Source organism: Dipodomys ordii, unplaced genomic scaffold (assembly GCF_000151885.1).
Source record: "Dipodomys ordii isolate 6190 unplaced genomic scaffold, Dord_2.0 Scaffold12, whole genome shotgun sequence".
Lineage (NCBI taxonomy): Eukaryota > Metazoa > Chordata > Mammalia > Rodentia > Heteromyidae > Dipodomys > Dipodomys ordii.
The window spans coordinates 6,498,166-6,515,821 of record NW_012267228.1 but is presented as its reverse complement, the minus strand read 5'-3'; the positions used below and the strand labels follow the sequence as shown (position 1 = coordinate 6,515,821).

At 46.8% G+C, this 17,656-nt stretch overlaps 1 protein-coding gene across 6 annotated transcripts in view; it reads left to right on the top strand.

The window, feature by feature from the left end:
- Itpr1 (inositol 1,4,5-trisphosphate receptor, type 1) overlaps positions 1-16,983 on the top strand; it is a 296,948-nt gene extending 279,965 nt beyond the window's left edge. For all 6 annotated transcript variants that reach the window (XM_013010462.1, XM_013010458.1, XM_013010461.1 and 3 more), the window contains 2 exons: positions 7,212-7,373; positions 15,630-16,983. In XM_013010462.1, the coding sequence (XP_012865916.1) occupies positions 7,212-7,373; positions 15,630-15,716 (249 nt within the window). In that variant the 3' untranslated portion in view covers positions 15,717-16,983. The remainder of the gene's footprint in view (positions 1-7,211; positions 7,374-15,629) is intronic.
- The last annotated feature ends 673 nt before the right edge of the window (positions 16,984-17,656 follow it).

Below are 17,656 nucleotides of genomic sequence, written 5' to 3'. Positions count from 1 at the left end.
CTCCCTTCTTGAGAGTGTGGTACCACTTACCATGTCCAAACTTGTTGTGGGGGGGGGGGTGTTCGTGATTTTTTCTAACATATAAATTTCAGTTGAGCATCATGATCATCATGAGCAAGAAATTCTGGCTTGTCTGTTACTGTAGCCTTAGGGGGGAAATGAGCGTCGTTACCTAGGTCACCAAAGGGGTACGTGAATTCGAGCACACTGAGGGTCCTGCACCCTGCCTTTGCAAAGTTAGGTATCAGCGTCAATCCTGCCCATCCTCTTCCTCCTCTGGAAAAAGGGCCGTTCCCAAGGGATTGAGCACGTGGGAATGAAGGGTCCCCCCCCCACTCACTCCTGTCTCACTTTTGCTTGCTAAGAAAAACAGGAAGAAATGCAGCTGCGACTGGACTGAAAAGATGGTCTAGAATCTGCCTAGAGGAAGGAGCTGGTCCAGGCTCAATGAGCCACAGCCCCTTTTATCTGGAACCCGTCTTCTCATGACTCATAATTCTTTCACCCTCGCCCCCCTCCCCCCCCCACAAACTTTTTTTTTTTCTAGTGAGATTTATAGGCCATTAAAGTAACCATGGATTCAGCCATTTACATCCAACTCTTTAGGTGATCAACTGAATTCCCTACCTGAGCAGACTCTGAGGAGCGATGGTTCTCGGGAGTCTTTCTTGGAACAGCCTCTTCACTTGAACCTGGGAAGAAAAAAAACCTCAGAATGATTAGCCTTTGCAGCAGACCATCCAACACCTTTCTCTCCCACCTTTCTCCCTCCCTCCTTCCTCCTCTTCCTCTTTGCCTCCTTCCCACTCCCCCCCCTTTCTAGTCAAGGACGTTGAAGAGGCTGGTCAGTGCCACCCCTGGGTGTAACACCTCAGCGTGTGCCTTTGCAGGGACTTTTCCAGCTTTACCTAGAAGAGCACTAAGCAGAACCTCGGGGCTTGTGGTCAGCCGGCTTCCGGCTGTGGCTTCAGTTAGTTTGTCTGCTCTGACAGAGGAAACCCTTGCAGTGACGGGAACAGCCCGACCTGGCCGGATTGTAGCCGGACCAGGGCAGACAGTGCCTCATGACATTGGCATGTGAGATGCCAGTAGCAAGGAGAGTTAGGGAAGCTCCCAGGGGTTGTCTCAGACCCAGAGAGACAGATGCTCTGTGGCCCCACAATCCACCCCCCTCCCCGCCCTGCCCACCTCAAACACGTACTCATCCCAAAAGAGTTCACGTACACACAAAATGTCTTAGTCAAAGATGAGGGTTTTTTTTCCCCCAAAACTGCACTGAAGCCAAGACAGTGAGCCATAGTTTTGATCCTGAATAGATTTTTTTTTTTCTGGCATGATTATGCAAACACTGCGAGGCCTTCAGACTCAGGCTGGTGGAGAGCTGCGGGTGACAGGCTTTGCTGGAATAATTTAGCACTCAGACAAGCTCAGCATTTTCTAAGCAATCCTTAGCTGAATAGAAAGTCACAGGATTTAGGTGTTCTCTCTCTGCTCCCACACTAGAGATTGGAATAGTCTAAACATTTTAATTTGGAGCTGTAGATTTTCTGTGCCGAGGCAAACCTGTTGGTGAGGAGCGTTACACCACACTGAATGAGCAGGATGCAAAACCAACTGGAAATTGAGAGAACAGTCTGGCTAGAACTGCTAATTAATTTTAACTACTGGGTAATTTGATATTTGACTTGACAGGCCAGATGATTATTTAATTAAAATACTGGCAGTGCTGCACGCCGGTGGCTCACGCCTGTAATCCTAGCTCCTCTGGAGGCTGAGATCCAAGGATCATGGTTCAAAGCCAACCCAGGCAGAAAAGTCCATGGGACTATTGTCGCCAGTGAACCACCACAAAGAAAACCAGAAGTAGAGCCATGGTTCAAGTGGTAGAGCACCAGCCCTGAGCCAAAAAGCTAAGGAAACAGTGCCCAGGCCATGAATTCAAGCCCCTAGTACTGGTACTAAAAAAACAATAATAAAATACCAGCAATAGCTGGGGTCTCAAATTTGGGAGTCTACAGATTTCAGAGCAGGCTACCCAGGCTGCTTGGATTCTGTGCAGTGTGAGTTAGGAACTTGTGGGATCCTTCCTGCACCAGCTTTTCATTATGAGGAATTGAAGGAGGTGGCAGGGGTGGCTGGTGAAACTCCAGTTCTTCCTTTGCGTCTAAGGTCTCCTGGACTGTGGAGGATGAAGGCAGCTTCCCAGGGTCAGAGTTTATGGCCCCGAGAGGCCTGTGACCTTTCCAGGGGGAGGGGTGGGGGTTCTCTTGACATCTTTACAGTTAGCTGCGGTTTCATGCTTTACTCCAGGTCCTCGGGGTAGGGTGTGCAGGTGTTAGGTGTTCTCCCTTAGCTGTTTCTACCCAAGGCTGGCGTTCTAACACTTGAGCCACACCTCTACTTCTGCCTTTTTGGTAATACTTGGAGATAAGGGTCTCACAGACTTTTCCGCCTGGGCTAAACCTGCAGATAGGATCCTCGGATGCATTATCGCTGCCCATGCCCTCCTCCCATGGAACCTGCATGTCCCAGGATTACAGATGTGCGCGGATAGCCACACAAATCAAGGGAAAAGCATGTCGATTTCAGTCCTCTCCTTCACTACGGGAGCTGGTGGCGGCCTTGGTGACCAGTGGCCCCTTTCGCACAGTCAGCACTCACTGGCAACTCGTGTCTTGGAGCTAGAGCTTCTCCAGAGGCAAAGCCCACAATCTGAGCCCTGCCCTAGACCATGGCCATAGGATAGTCCTTGAACTAGTGCACTCTGCAGGCCGAACCGCATCCTTCTCCTCTTTGGATCTTCGGTGCTTGGCCCTAAGCTAGGCACAGAAACTATCAGGGCACTGGTGACTCGCACCTGTCATCCTAGCTACTTAGAAGGCTGAGATCTGAGAACCACCGTTCAAAGCCAGCCCCAGGCAGGAAAGCCTACTAGACTGGTTATCTCCAATTAACCACCAAAAATTCAGAAATGGAACTGTGGTTCAAGTGGTAGAGTGCTAGCGTTGAGCACAAAAATTCAGGGACAGTGCCCAGTCTCCTGAGTTCAAGACTCATACACATACACATACACATTCAGGAAGTGGAAGAAGCCTGCATTTTGTGTTTGTTCAGAGACAGTCCTTGCTGGGAGGAAGGGGTAGAAATCACACACACCAGGAAAGAAGATGGAAATCTACCACAGAAAGCAATTCTCATTCTTATCTGTCATTATACAGTCATTTGTTATTAGGATTAGGAAGCGATACTGCTCCCTGAACTTTAAGCTGTGTGCAGACTCACGCATGGATCTTCTGGAATTTTCTGAGGACCTCATTCATGCAGTCTCCTTTGGAAATCTGCATTTCCTATTTTTATGTAGGGTATGCTAAGCAAATGAACATAGGAGAGGTTGCAGAGCCAAATTTCTGATGAATTCACTAACATTTTTAGGCTGCGCAGCATATATTCACACATCAATAATAAGTTCCAACAGGTGAATCCTTGTTCCTTGCTAACTCCGTGTTCCTACCCCTCCCCCCAATCTGATCAAGCAGAACATCCTCACCCCGGTCTCTCCCTTCCCTCTCTTTCCCTCCCCACCCCATGCTTTTCACTTCTGAGCCAGTCTCCCTCATATCACCCCCAGCTCCAGCTACTCCAGTGCTTCCTCCACCTCCGCCCTTTGGCACCAGCAGAACCAAGTACTGACCTTCCTCGGGCCTGCCCCATTCACATCCAGTTGCTGGCAGTTGGTTCTGTCTTTTAATGGTCCTCTCCACGGCTGGGGAGCGTGCTTGTTTTCTTTCTTTCTAGATCTCCACTCCTCAACTAAGGAGCCCTGTCTCCTTTTAGGTATCCAAGCCATTTCTCCGGGGCTGTCTTGGAGACTCATGCTTATATCTTGTATTGAGATACCATTATATCTTTCTGTTGTATCCCATGAGCCAAGCATGTGGAGATCCAGAAGGATCTGTAAAATTTGTTACATTTTTTAAAAATACTTTCAAGGCTTATACTTGTTACGTGAATTCAAGTTAAGTATTAAATATCCCCATTTATCCTCGGTTATAACTTAAAATTGGCAAGCACTAGATAATTCTCAGGATCTCCTATAGAAAACAGCCATTCACTGGGTGTAGGTGACTCATGCCTGTAATCCTAACTACTCAGGAGGCTGATCTGAGGATTAGTGTTCGAAGCCAGCCCGGGCAGGAAAGTCTATGAGACCCTTATCTCCAATTATGACCAAAAAGCTGGAAGTGGAGCTGTGGCTCAAGTGATAGAGTGCTAGCTCTTGGCTAACCAGCTCAGGGACAGTGCCCAGACCCTGAGTACAAGTGCCAGGACTGGCCAAAAAAAAAGAAAGTAGTCATTAGTCTGACCTCTACCCAGGGGCCACGTCACTCTTCCTTTTGAAGCCTCGTTTGCTTGCATTGTGCACACAGAGGTGGCATGCAGGGGTAAGACCGTGGATGGGCACATTCTGTCATATCTTAATGGGTGGTGTGCCCGGAGGCTCTACAGAGTCAGACAGTGCAAATGGACTTCTTGGTCTTTCCTCTTCGGTGTGTTCCCCTGACATTTCTGACAGTCCACAGTGGGTATCTAGGGCCTCTGGCAGCTGGGTTTGGCCTTCCTGGGTGTGAAGCTTTGAGTGTTGACGGCCGGATTGGTCGTCATTGTCTCTTCCTCTCACAGGGGCTGGTTAGCCTAGTGGCAGGGGCTGTTCACCCCTGTCAGCCCCTCCGCAATGCTGCCTTCTGGAACACTGGGCATCACATACTCTTGATCATGGGGATATTATTCTCTTGGTGGGCAGATGGATGGACAATGAATCTAACCAGTGCTAGGTCAACTGCGGCTTTATAGTAGAGAGCTGGTGACTTCTCTAGCAAAGAAACACTTCAGAATTTTTTTATTTGTATTTATTTATTTAGTCAGTCGTGGAGCTTGAACTCTGGACCTGGGCGCTGTCCCTCAGCTCTTCAGCTCAAGGTGAACACTCTACCATTTGAGCCACAGCACCACTTCCAGTTTTCTGGTGGTTGATTGGGGTTCAGAGTCTCACGGACTTTCCTGTCCGGGCTGGCTTTGAACTGTGATCCTCAGATCTCGGCCTCTGAGTAGCTAGGATGACAGGCCTGACTCACCAGTGCCCACTGCAGATGTCTAAGGCAGCCTCTTAAACATGGGCTATTTTGTTGAATGATTTTTTGCCCATGACTCTACAGGCACAGACTTGAAGTCACATGCCAGTCAAGCGCTTCTCTCCACTCGGGAAGATAGGAACTGCATTTTGTCCTCCAGTAGTGGCTGCAAACTACACAGGCCACTGTTGAAGCCTAGATGATCAGGGTCCATGCAGGAATGAGTCCATCCCTGTATCCTTCCAACCTTCCGCTCAGGGGATTGAGTATCAGCCAGGGAGCAGTGAGCTCCCGGTAGTTGGTGCACCCTCCTGGCGTCTTACTCAGTTGCTCTCAAGTCCACGTGATGCCCCACTGAAAGGTGGTTTGCCCTCTGAAATTTTGTGTAACTGGTTCTTCTACCTGACGCGATGGCCTTGGGTCAGAACAGTGAATGATCTCACTCGATGTGTGATATTTAGGCTCATGGAATTTTTGCTTTTTATGTTAACTATGCTGATGCCTTCTATTAGAAACAGCAGAGGTTGGGAAACTCTGGCCATGGGCCAAAGCCGGTCTGCCACCGCCATTTTGAAATGCTTCATTAGAATATTTCCACGTCTATTTCCTTATATATTACCGGGCAGAGGCGGGGGCGGGGGGGCGCATATACTAGCCTAGTAGTTGTATAGTTGTAACAGAGACCATATGGTTCTTAAAGCCAAAAATATTTACCTCCAGAAAATATTGACTGTACTAATACACTAATGTGGCTGACTCATAAGATGCATAACGTGACAATACTACTTTCTCTGTGTGTGGTCCAGCCATGTGGTCCAGGTGAGAATGATAGCAAACAGATCTAGAATGAATCCCTTTTTGTCCCTGGCTCCTGTTGCTTAGACTTCACTTACAGTGAGAAATACTATTCACATGTATAAGTAATGGCATCAGAAAGGCTGACTTGTACTAGTGGACAACATCCACCCGGACAGAGTGCCGGTGTCCACTAGCTAAAAGCTGGGGACACGGTTAAGGAGCCCACTCCTCATTTTTGGCCACTTAACAACCCCTTCACCCACACAAACTCATAGACACACACCTCTTAATGCCAGTATACAGAGCCTTCAGCTTCGTTTTACTGCCAGTATTTGTACGTAGCTTATCTTGAGTAGGGTTTTTGTAAAATACACCACATGAGTACTGACACAGGCCGATTCGGAGACAGAGCGCAGGATGGGGGTCGCCCCGGGTACCCAACAGGGCGGGAGCCTCACTGGGGAAGATGAAAAACACACCGCTGAACTGTGCACCTAAAAATGGCTGCCTTCACATTGCCTGTTTCACCCAAACGTAAGGCAGAGCTCGTCAGCCATGAAAGTCATTTGCAAAGGTCAGAGCCGCAGTGGCAGTATTCAAAGTTGCCGCTCTGGGACTCTAACTTGAAAACCCATTTCCCCCCCTGTATTTAATTTTACAGTGAGTTCCTCTTCTAAGAACTAAGAATTTGGGGGGGGGATGAGGTGCTGAAAGTTCAAACCCTAGGACTGTGAAAAACCAGCGTTCAGGAGGGGGCAGGCGTGACACTGACCAAGATGCACCACACACACAAGTGGACATGTTTCAGTGACGTGAAACCCCTTCGGACAATGTTTCTAAATAGCCCAGGGCGGGGGCGGGGGGCGGGAAAGAATTAAGGGCTCCGTTATGTTACAACTAAAAAGATTGTTGTTAAATGGTCAAAAAATAAACAGAACGGTAACCTCGACAGAGGCCATGTCATGAGGGATGTCACTTGGGAAAGTCACACAGTGAAGGCTTTCCTACCTCTGCCCTATTAGAAATAATTCTCACTGGGCACCGGTGGCTCACACCGAGGCTGAGATCTGAGGATCACGGTTCAGAGCCAGTCCGGGTGGGAAAGTCCATGAGACCCTGATCTCCAATGAACCACCAGAAAACTGGAAGTGGTGCTGTGGCTCAAGCGGTAGAGCGCTCACCCTGAGCTGAAGAGCTGAGGGACAGCGTCCAGGCCCAGAGTTCAAGCCCCATGACTTGACCAAAAGAAGAACTCTCACCCTCGCTCTCCCCTGTGGGTTCCAGGAAAGGAACCTGGACTGGTTCCCCAGGATGCGGGCCATGTCCTTGGTGAGCAGTGACTCGGAGGGAGAGCAAAACGAGCTGCGGAACCTGCAAGAGAAGCTGGAGTCCACCATGAAGCTGGTCACCAATCTCTCTGGCCAACTGTCGGAACTGAAGGACCAGGTAAGAAAGAGGCGGAGTCCTACCCCCCCACCCCCCCACCCCCCGCACAAACACTCACCACCACCACGCACCACAGAAACCCCACGAGAGGGAAAAATGAGTCATGCTTGTGTGACCGTGTGCACCTGGACAGAAGGACAGATGCCACCCGCCAGCCAGTCCCTCCATCTCCCGCCCCCGCCCCGTTCAGGGACTCTTTTCAGTGTTGCTGGGGACACGGTGTGGATGTGAGAAACAAAACCAAAAATAAGCGAGGAAATGCAAACTACTTCAGTGAAGTGCTGAACCAAAAAGAAAAAAACACAAGTGCATCAAGCTAGACCCTTTTTTACTTTAGTCACAGATGAGATTAAAAGTTACTTGTTTCATCGTCCTCAGATTGGTTGAAATCTCACCGGGTTATTTTTAAAATTCAGTATCCTAGGGATAAACCATAGTCCTGGGGAAAGTCCTTTTGGCCTAATTCACTTGTCAAAAAGCGTACTGAGTTGCTGCCAGAAGAGAGGCATCGGGCCTGGTGCTTGGCCTGAAACAGGCATCAGTAAGAGAAGGCAGTCCCTGCCTTCCCAGAGTCTGAGGCTGCAGAGAGGCCACTTAGGCTCACCCTGACCCCTACCCACACAGCCAGGGCTGTGCCCCTTGACCGAGGTTGGGGCGGGGCAGCGGGCAGGTGTGTACTGAACCTGATACATTTCATCCCCCTTCGATGCACTTCACATGAACACACCGCAGACCTCGGGTGGTTCCCTAGCAACAGGACGCTGCTGTTCCCAGTCAAGGACTAGAGCCCAGGATGGTAGGTGGGACCTGAGCTTGACTTCCTGTGGCCAACTGGATCATCATGTACAGATGGGTACAATTCAGCATTTTTATATGAGCTTCCGGAAGCTTTATAATCAACTCCATAGATGAGATTATAAATTTTGCTCAGCAGTAGATCCCAGGCAAGCCTGCCGGGAGGTAAATTTTAGCAAGGTGCACGCACAGGTGATTTATGACTCTTGCGTACAGTATCAATCCCGAAGACCTCCTCCACAATATTGGAGATGGTTTACAGAGCATTTTTAATAAGCCTTCTTTTGAGTTATATTTATTTTCCAACTAAATTATACCTAACTGTGCCCTAAGACACCATTTGATGCTCAAATTCTTTTCTCTCACATGTCCTGAGATGCAAACGAGAACAGACTAATGAGCAAAGAAGGCTTAATTGATGAAGGCTGTCCACAGCCCAGAGCTTGGTAGCCACCCAAAATGAATAATAACCAGAATAAGTAAAACTAATAAAGATCTAACAAGATTAGTTTGCTTATTACCTTTTTTGCCCTGCTGTGAAACGTTTGACAAATGCTCTACCAGGCCAGACTGACGTATGAGTTCATCGGCCTCTCGCTGCGGCTGCCTCTGCCCGTGAGGCTGCAGAGCGGCCCACGTTGGGCTTCTTCCTCAGTTAGCTGCGGTATTAAGAGGCTCGGTTACATCAGATGCTTTAAATTAGGTGTCAAAAAAACAAAATCTGATGACTCTGATCTACAACAGACTTAAATTAAGGAGCTACTCAGATCTCCACAAAGTCTGGTGCCATTCTTCAGAGAAATCATCTGTGCTTCTGGCCCATGACACCAAAACTGCAGCAGCCGTAGCCTGGCAGCTCACGCAGGCCCCTGGCCACACACCGGTCCAGGATTGGTCGTGAGTGCTGCTCAGCGGCACATCTGGAAGTTCGGGAGGGGGTGTCTCTGTTAAGACGAGCATTGGGCACTTCCTCAAGATAAGTCCAAAACATCTGTGTTTGGGGTATTGCATGGAAGTAAAACGAAGCCAGCCCCTTTCTCCAGCCCCAGTTTTTGTTGTTTTGGGGTTTTTTGTGGGTTTTGTTGGTGGTGGTGGTGGTGATCGTCGGGGTCGTGGGGCCTGGGCTCTGTCCCTGAGCCCTTCAGCTCAAGGCTAGTGCTCTACCACTTTTAGCCACAACGCCACTTCTGGTTTTCTGGTAGTTTGTTGGAGAAAAGAGTCTCTTGGGGACTTTTCTGCCTGGACTGGCTTTGGACCGCAGTCCTCAGATCTCAGCCTCCCGAGTAGCTAGGGTTACAGGCATGAGCCAGCAGTGCCCAGCTCAGGCTCTGTTGAAAATCATCCCTGGCCTCCCAGAGTCTCTTGGGCTGAGTTGTTCTGAGCATGATTCTTAAACTGCCTTAAGACTCACTTTGCAAACCAGTGAGCCCCATCCGGGGACTGAACAGAGCTCTATAGCTAGAGGCCGTCTTGACCCCACCGTAGAGCCCTCTTACTCAACCCCTTGTTTTCTAGATGAAGATGCACAGAGGTCATAGGAAACGTTTGCAGCTTCACACGACGGCACCACAGGGGGGTCCTACCCCCCCCCACACAGTGTGGGGTTGCTTTTATGTGGTACATGTGTTTTGTCACGTGGTGTGTGTTATTTTGTCACTGTACTGTTTGCCTTTCATGGTTGACTTTTAGTTTTTTTTTTTAAGTTCTTACTCTTTTTTTTTTTTTAAATAAAGTTTTGATCGCTTCAGAAGTCATGCGCTTACAAGGCCTCCAGGCCCCCCCCCCCCCCCCCCACACACACACAGCAGAGCGTAGTACAGGCTCAGCATTTATCAAATTCAAGGTAGACATGTTCCTGTTAAGCCAAGAGTTTGGCTTAAAATTTGATGAAGTAGGCACTAAGATATATTTACTCACATTGGAATCAATATGGTTTAAACTGCTTGGTTCCAGCCCTGTTTATATTTTTGTCATCTGTCTGTCTGTCTGTTTGAAAGTTGGTAGTTAGAAGCACTCCTGAGAAAAACTCTTCCCCTGTGAATGATGTTTAAATTGAGCCTTTTTTTTTTTTCTTGGAAACTATTATAGGCGACAAAGAAGTGTGAAGAGCACTAGTACATGCTCAAGCACTTTTACCAGGATTGATTTAGTTGAGTTCCAGTGTGCCCAGAATGACAGGATAATTACACTCCAGCTGCTGGAGTGGGGGAGGGGAGATGGGAGGTGGGTTCTACTCAAGAAGTTAGCCAGTGCTCGTCTTTAAAGATGGTGTTACTTCTAACACATAGTGCATTTGCTGGAGAATCAACTTGTTGAATAGATGTGAGTTTTATTGTGTCTGGTGTTACAAGACTCATAAAGACTTCTTAAACAGTTACATATAGCAAGTCACACCAATCTGTTAGAGAAATACTGCATCTGAGCAGTAATTGTGAGGCTTCCTGTCCTATGGAGGGGAAAATATTAGAGGGAAAAAAGCCCCACACATGATTAACGAACAAGAAACTCTTAACCACTGATTTTTTTAAAAACAATTTTATGAAAGAATGCCATTCACTGGTCTAAAAAAAAGCTGGAAAATAAAAATTGCTTCATTACTTAGATATTTGGTAGATTTCTTCTGCCCCCAAAACTGGTGATAGAACAATGGTTGTATAAATATGGATGACTTTAGTTTTAATCCTCACTGTTACTGAGGTCTTTGGTGGTTGTTATCTTAAACTTCCCATTGGGGGAGAAAAAGTTCTTGAGAAGAGGGTATAAGTAAAAACATGGGTAGCAGTGTCACTTTTTTCTGTAATTGTCGAGAATAGTTGGTTAGGAGCCTGGTGCCAGTGGCTCACACCTGTAATCCTAGCTACTCAGGAGGCTGAGATCTGAGGATTGCAGTTCAAAGCCATCCCACGTGGGAAAGTTCATGAGACTCTTATCTCCCAATTGACCACCAGAAAACTGGAAGTGGCTCAAAGTGGTAGAGTGCTCATCTTGAACTAAAGAGCTGAGGGACAGTGCCCAGGCCTAGAGTTCAAGCCCCACGACTGACCAAAAAGAAAAAGGGATAGTTGGTTAGAATTACTAATGATGCATCTCATCCTCAAGTTTCCTCTACTAAGAGATTCTGAATACAAAATGTGATTCTCTTACATCCTTATTCCAAGGAGGAGACCTAATGTAAGAACTTACTATTTCTTTGCATGTTTCCTTTATAATGCAAAAAGAGCAAATACCAAGCAAAGGCTTCACTTTCTTGAAAATGTGACTGGCTTTCTGTAAGACAGCGAACCTTATCTGTTGTTGCCAGGAATAAAAGAAGTGCTTGACAAACCCAGATCCTATTAGCATGTTGCACTTTTCATGCAAGAGGGTGATCGGTCCCATTAACTGGAGAGTGGAATATCCGAGAGACCTCACCGAATGCTGTTCACATTCTTTTCCCCGTGGTGGGACCACAAAAGAATACCAGGGCAACATCTGGAGAGTAGGCAGTTGGTTCAGTGTGAGACTTGGAGTGAGGAAGTCGTTATGCGCCAGTAATCCCACCAACAGGTAGCCTTTGAGCTGGTGGAGAAATGCAGTAGAGGCTTCCCAGGAGAGGAATTGGCATGAGCAAAGGCATGACAATGCATGGCATGCTCAAGGAATGGCAGAATGTTCTGGTTAACTCACTTCTTCCTTTCAACCAACACTTGGAAAACCACACATTTTGCCAAACACTACACTAGGTATGGAGATACAAGAACGAGGAGGACCTAGTCTCTGCCTTCTACAACTTGGAGACAAGTAAAGAGGAGATGAGTGGAGTTGAATCCATAGTGTGTTATACACTCATGGCCTATGGGCAGGAAGGAAAGGGAGTGGGCTGTTAGCATGCACATGGAAGAAGGCGCGTTGAATCTTTACGCTACAACCTTCTCAGAGGTGCTAGGGCTAGAGCTTGGTTTCAGGGCTCGCCAGGTAGGAGAGAACATTAGAAAACACCTCTAAAAGTCTAAACCATATCCATGTTTTCCTATTAAGTCAGCATATTTGTATTCAAGAGAGGCTTTTGTTTTATTTCTCAGTATTTCAGGGTCATCATCTTATGTGCAGGACCACTTTTATAGGGCTGTAAAATAATTCTGATTGCTAGAGTTTCCTTAGGACTTAGAATCTAAATAACCAGGACCTTACTGTGTGTCTGCCTTGAACACAGATTTTCAAAGCCTGGTGAGGTTTCTCGTAAGCTATATTGTGGTGTCTGTGTGCTGTTGATGAACTTTATTTTCTGTACCAGCCTATAAGCTCTTAAAGGCTGAGTTAGTAGATTAAATTTTGCTCACTTGTGCTCAGTGCCGACTGTTTCCGTGCAAGAGCTTTCGGATGTTTAGCTGCATCTGATTTGTAAAGCTACACATATTCTTTGCTTCTTGTTCAGACTGCAGTCAGAAGGAGGCATTACAGACTCTCCAGCTGCTATGTGTACAGACAGGAAGAACAGCGTGGCACCCACTGTCCGCCCCAGCCGAGCGGAACTCTGAGGGTTTTTAATCCACTGCAACGCAGACATTTCACCCTGCTCAAACTGGAAGTGCCAGTGTTCAGATTTTGAATGCAGTTACTTTATGCAATGATTCTGATGAATATTGTTACGGAGTCAAATTTTGTTGCACATGTCCAGAAAGAATGCTACATGAAATTCTGCTAAGGATGTGCTCTGATCATTATAGATATATAGGTCATCGAAACAGACGTAATGATGCCCTAGAGTAAGATGAATAGAGATGGATGGAGGGATGAGAGAATAGATAGACTATGTGTGCACTGATTCACACATACAGTCAGGTTTGGGCTAATAATGCCTGAAATAATGAGACTATGCAGGAGAGATGGAAACCTCAGTAGCCAGGAGCGATGGCCTTGGTTCATTGGTCAGATTTTGTCCTTAGAATTTTTGGGTTTTGTTTTTGTTCCCTCACCACTTATCAGATGATAACTAAATGGCAGAGGGACACAGATACTTTAGACATTGCCCAATTCCTTCTCCTTTTACCAGAATGGCGTGACTGCCATCCTAAAGGCCAAGCAATCAAAACGGGATCAAACAAATTGGGCCTCTTGAATCCTCAGCTGCAGACGGCCTTCTCCAGCCCCCCCTCTTTCATAGGACAAAAAGGGTTTGTGTACCCCAATGCTTTCTTTTAAGCGCTTAAGTAGATGAAACTATATCCACAGTGACCATGGTCTGAAAAGCTCCCCCAAAGAACAGTGGTCCTCACAGCTAAGACCCGAGCGGGCAGCATCTTCACCATCCAGGAGCTTGTTAGAAAGGCAGACTCCTGGTGAGTCCATTCATCTGTACTTTAGCCTCTGGGTGACTGCAGTGTATGGTGAAGTTTAAGTACCTTTTTTTTTTTTTTTCCGGGGAAAACAGAAGCAAAATTGAATAGGTACTAGGTGCTTGAAATCATGAAGGACCGAAGAACGGGCCACTAATTTCATCACTGGGGAGGGAGCTGTGGGATTGGGGTGGGAGGAAGGGGGGAGCAGGATGGTGGGTAGAAAGACAGCCTGAAAAGTCGAGCGAGGACGGTGAAGAAGGTAACAGGTGATGGCTGCGGGGATTGAAGCTCCTCTCACACTACGAGGAGCTACCGGAAGCGCAAGCACAGGGGAAGTCTTTGGGTTGAGAGAGCTCAGAAGTGCACTTTGATAGGAGAGAACTACACTAGGATGTGAAGCTCAAGATGGCTGCCGTTGACTCTCATGATGGAGGGTTGGGGAAAAGGAGGCTCTCGGCTGAATGGCAGTAAGCTGAATGAGGGCCTGGCCTGAGCGTCATGGTGGCTTATTCCCCATTCCCTCCCACTGCCCTGCCACCTGCCACTCCCCGAGGGAAGCGAGGGAGGCGCAGAGGCCGCTGGCCGGCCCTCCGACAGGTCCCTGCAGAAACGCTTCAGGAAAAGCTTCCTTATGGACATAGTCAACCCCTGTCCAGCTTCTCGTCTTCATTACAAAAGGAAAAGCATTTTCACCAGAGCTTCAAAATAGCTTCTGAACGTGGAGGCTTTGGAAAAAGAAAAACAAAAAAACCACGCCACCTTGGCGTCGCAGCTGGAGAAGTCACTCCTGTGTTAGGTTCTCTCACTGTTTTGAACCAAAACTTGTTTCCGTGAAAACCGAGATGTCTGCATCTTCCCTGCCGTGGAAGTGAGCAGCACCCCTCGGTCCTGTCAGCTGTAGCCAGGAGACAGGAAGTGCCGCCCCTAAATAAGGAAACGGACTCTGAGCCGGTAAATGACACACCATAAGGAAATAGTCTCATCCCAAGCCCACATTCTTTCTTACGCCTCTGCCCTGACTCCTCTCAGTTTAGGGAACCAGAACTCCAGGCAAGGAACCATTAGCCACTTGTGTACTGTCTCACCCCCTGTATACTTCCTGCAGCCTTTTTATCCTAACTGACTTACATAGCAGCCTCAGAGCCAGAGCCAGGAGTAACTGAGTGAAGCAAAGTCTTGATGCAGGGAATTAAGTACCCTAAAATACGTAGAAAACACTCAGAGCAGAGATACAAGAACACCCTTAGCTCCACAGCCAAAAAAAGAACTACTCTCTTGCTAAGGGCTATGGAAGCACTTGTTCTGAGAACCTGCCTTCAGGAAATTTCCATCTCTATGGCTGGCAAGGAACAGGCAGCACTGGAGGCCAGCACATCGTGTACAGCATCTAGTCATTCTGGACCTTGGGGAGGTGTAATGGAGACTTCTTAGATTCCACGGGGGGCACGGGGTACCCAGCACCAGTGGCTCACATCTGGAGTCCTAGTTACACAGGAGGCTGAGAGCTCTGAGGATCACTGGTCAAAGCCAGACCAGGCGGGAAAGTATGTGAGACTCTTGCCTCCAATCACCCACCAAAAAGCCAGAAGTAGAGCTGTGACTCAAGTGGTAGAGTGCCTGAGTTCAAGCCCCAGGATCGCACAAGGAAGATCAATAAAAATAGAGAACTAGATGGTTTTTTTTTTCCCCCTATCTAACCACCCATCAAAGCAGCACTGGCAGGAAGCAGCCCGAGCTCCTAAGTGGGCACAATCTCTTCTAAACACACAGCTTTCCTGATAGCAGGCCGTGTGGACACTTTTCCTCCTGAGCCACCATTTTCCAATGGGTCATTTGGAAATGGTTTGGGGAAACAATGAAGAATCCCCGTGCTTGTCCTGTTCCGTTGTTTCGTTATGAAACAAGTAGCAGCGGTACTTCTGAATGTCACGTTGCATGAAGAGGCCACAGAATCCCCCATCCCGCTTAGGAAGACCCTGTGTTGGAAGTTCTGTGTGTTTGAGATGGTGACAGGACTCGTATTTGTAGAAAGTGGGTTTCAGTACCAACTCTAACCACAGAGTTTAGTCAATCTATGGTTCAGCATATGAGCTGACGCACAGGAAGTATCTAGGTCTCATGATGAAACTTTTTAACTTTCCAGATGACAGAACAGAGGAAGCAGAAACAAAGAATTGGCCTTCTAGGACATCCTCCTCACATGAATGTCAACCCCCAGCAGCCGGCCTAAGCAGATGCGCTACAGGAGTGGTATTTACCCTTTTCAGTTATCAGCGGTGCGGGTGCGGCTAATCACTTCTGATTTCAGCCACTGAGGTTGCGTCCACACTTAGTACATTTGTAAATACTCAGTTTTTCTACCATATGTATATGATTGCTACTCTGAAGGTTTGGATATATGTATTGTAAGTAGATTTGTTGGCATGATGACTTTTCATTTGTGCCAAAATATATATATATATATATATATATTTTAAAAAATGCCTTTCTTGGAAGGACTAAAGAAAGCACCTGATTTGCACTTGAACCAGATTATTGACTTAAAAGTATACGACATGTATTTTGTATTTAAAAAACTAGTATAGCCAGTATTTATGTCATTTATATATATACATATATATAAAACTGTGCAATACGAATTATGTAATCACGACAAATTTGTAACTCCCGCATACCCTAATAAGGGAGTGTCCATCTTTGAAGCTGGTGTGTGAATACTATGTAATAAATGGTTAAATATCGAATGATGCTGCTGCCAGAATTATATTAAGAGTGAGTTTCAGGCCCTTGGGCATCCCATACCATGTAATTATCCTATGGTGACGCTTTTTCTCCTTGCTAGTAGCATCCGTGCCTCTGTCTCTTAGTGACATGCGCCAAGTCTAGAAACTGTACAATCAACATTCATTTTAAAGAAAAACAACCTTAGTTTCAAGGATACTTTTAAGCTTCTAAATCTATCATTTAAACTACATCTTTAAGTAAGAGCCATATTAGAGGCTCACACTTTAGCTTGTGAAGAATTTAGTGAACTCTTTTTTTAAAGGGAACCTTTTAAGTATTGTTTGAGATAACTGAGAATTTGTTGGCCAACCCAATATCACGTCCAGGGTGAATTTAGATGCCATGTTCTGAGGAAATGAGGTAACACCGATGGTGGTTTCCAGGTTCTTTAGTCCAAACAGTAGAGTTGTATTCTCCTTCATCGGAACCATCTGGCTACCGCGGCGAAGGATGAAAACTCTGTGCATCCATGTGAAGTTGAGATTGGAGCTGTCCTCTGAGAATCCGTACTTGAACACTGAACACTGACATACATGACCTCTTGTGAAAGAGCCGCGCTTTGGCTTTATTCCTTCATCACCTGAGTTCTTGTCTGGATGGATGAGAGGGATGAGGGAACTTTGCTACCTAGTTTTGTACCTGGGTCTCATTTTACTCCAGAGCCTCTCTGCAAAAAAAAATAAAAATAAAAAAAGCTTCAACACGTATCCATAGCAGATTTCTGAACTGAGAGTCAAGTTTGTAAATGCATATATAAAAATATTTAATAAATGATGCAGAATAATAAAAGTGGCGGATGGGTTTCATTTGTCATTTCTTCGGGACTGCAAAGAGCTATTCCAGTTACTTAACTTGCCTCAGGACTAATTGAAACTACAGCTAACTTGATGATCGGGTTGGTTCAGAAAATGCTGAACCCCGATTATTAGGAGAAATAAATAAGTAACTATTGTTATGGTAACTCCGATGAAAACCACTGGAAAAGCATTTCAGGGGTGGAGGAGAGCCTCATACAATGGTCATTCACCAGGCGCGTGACAGCGGGCCGCTGCAGCCCAGGGCCTCGCCTGTGCTGCCACATGGTGTCCAGGTGAAACCGCTGTCACTCACAGTTGGAGCTTAGTTCACACCCCCTGCTCAGGGTCCCATAGGATTGAGAGATCGGTGAACGAGGTGGTGCATTGTACTCATACACTGACATGTACCTACTGCCAGCATAAAAATAAATCCAAAGTAAAAGGGGTTTTTTAATTTTTTATTATTATAAAGATGATAGAGGGATTACAGTTAGGTAAGACAAGTAACGAGTACATGTCTTATTGGACAGGGTCCTCCCCTTCTGTCACTCTGTCCCAGTTTTTCCCTCCAACCCTACCTATCAGTTGT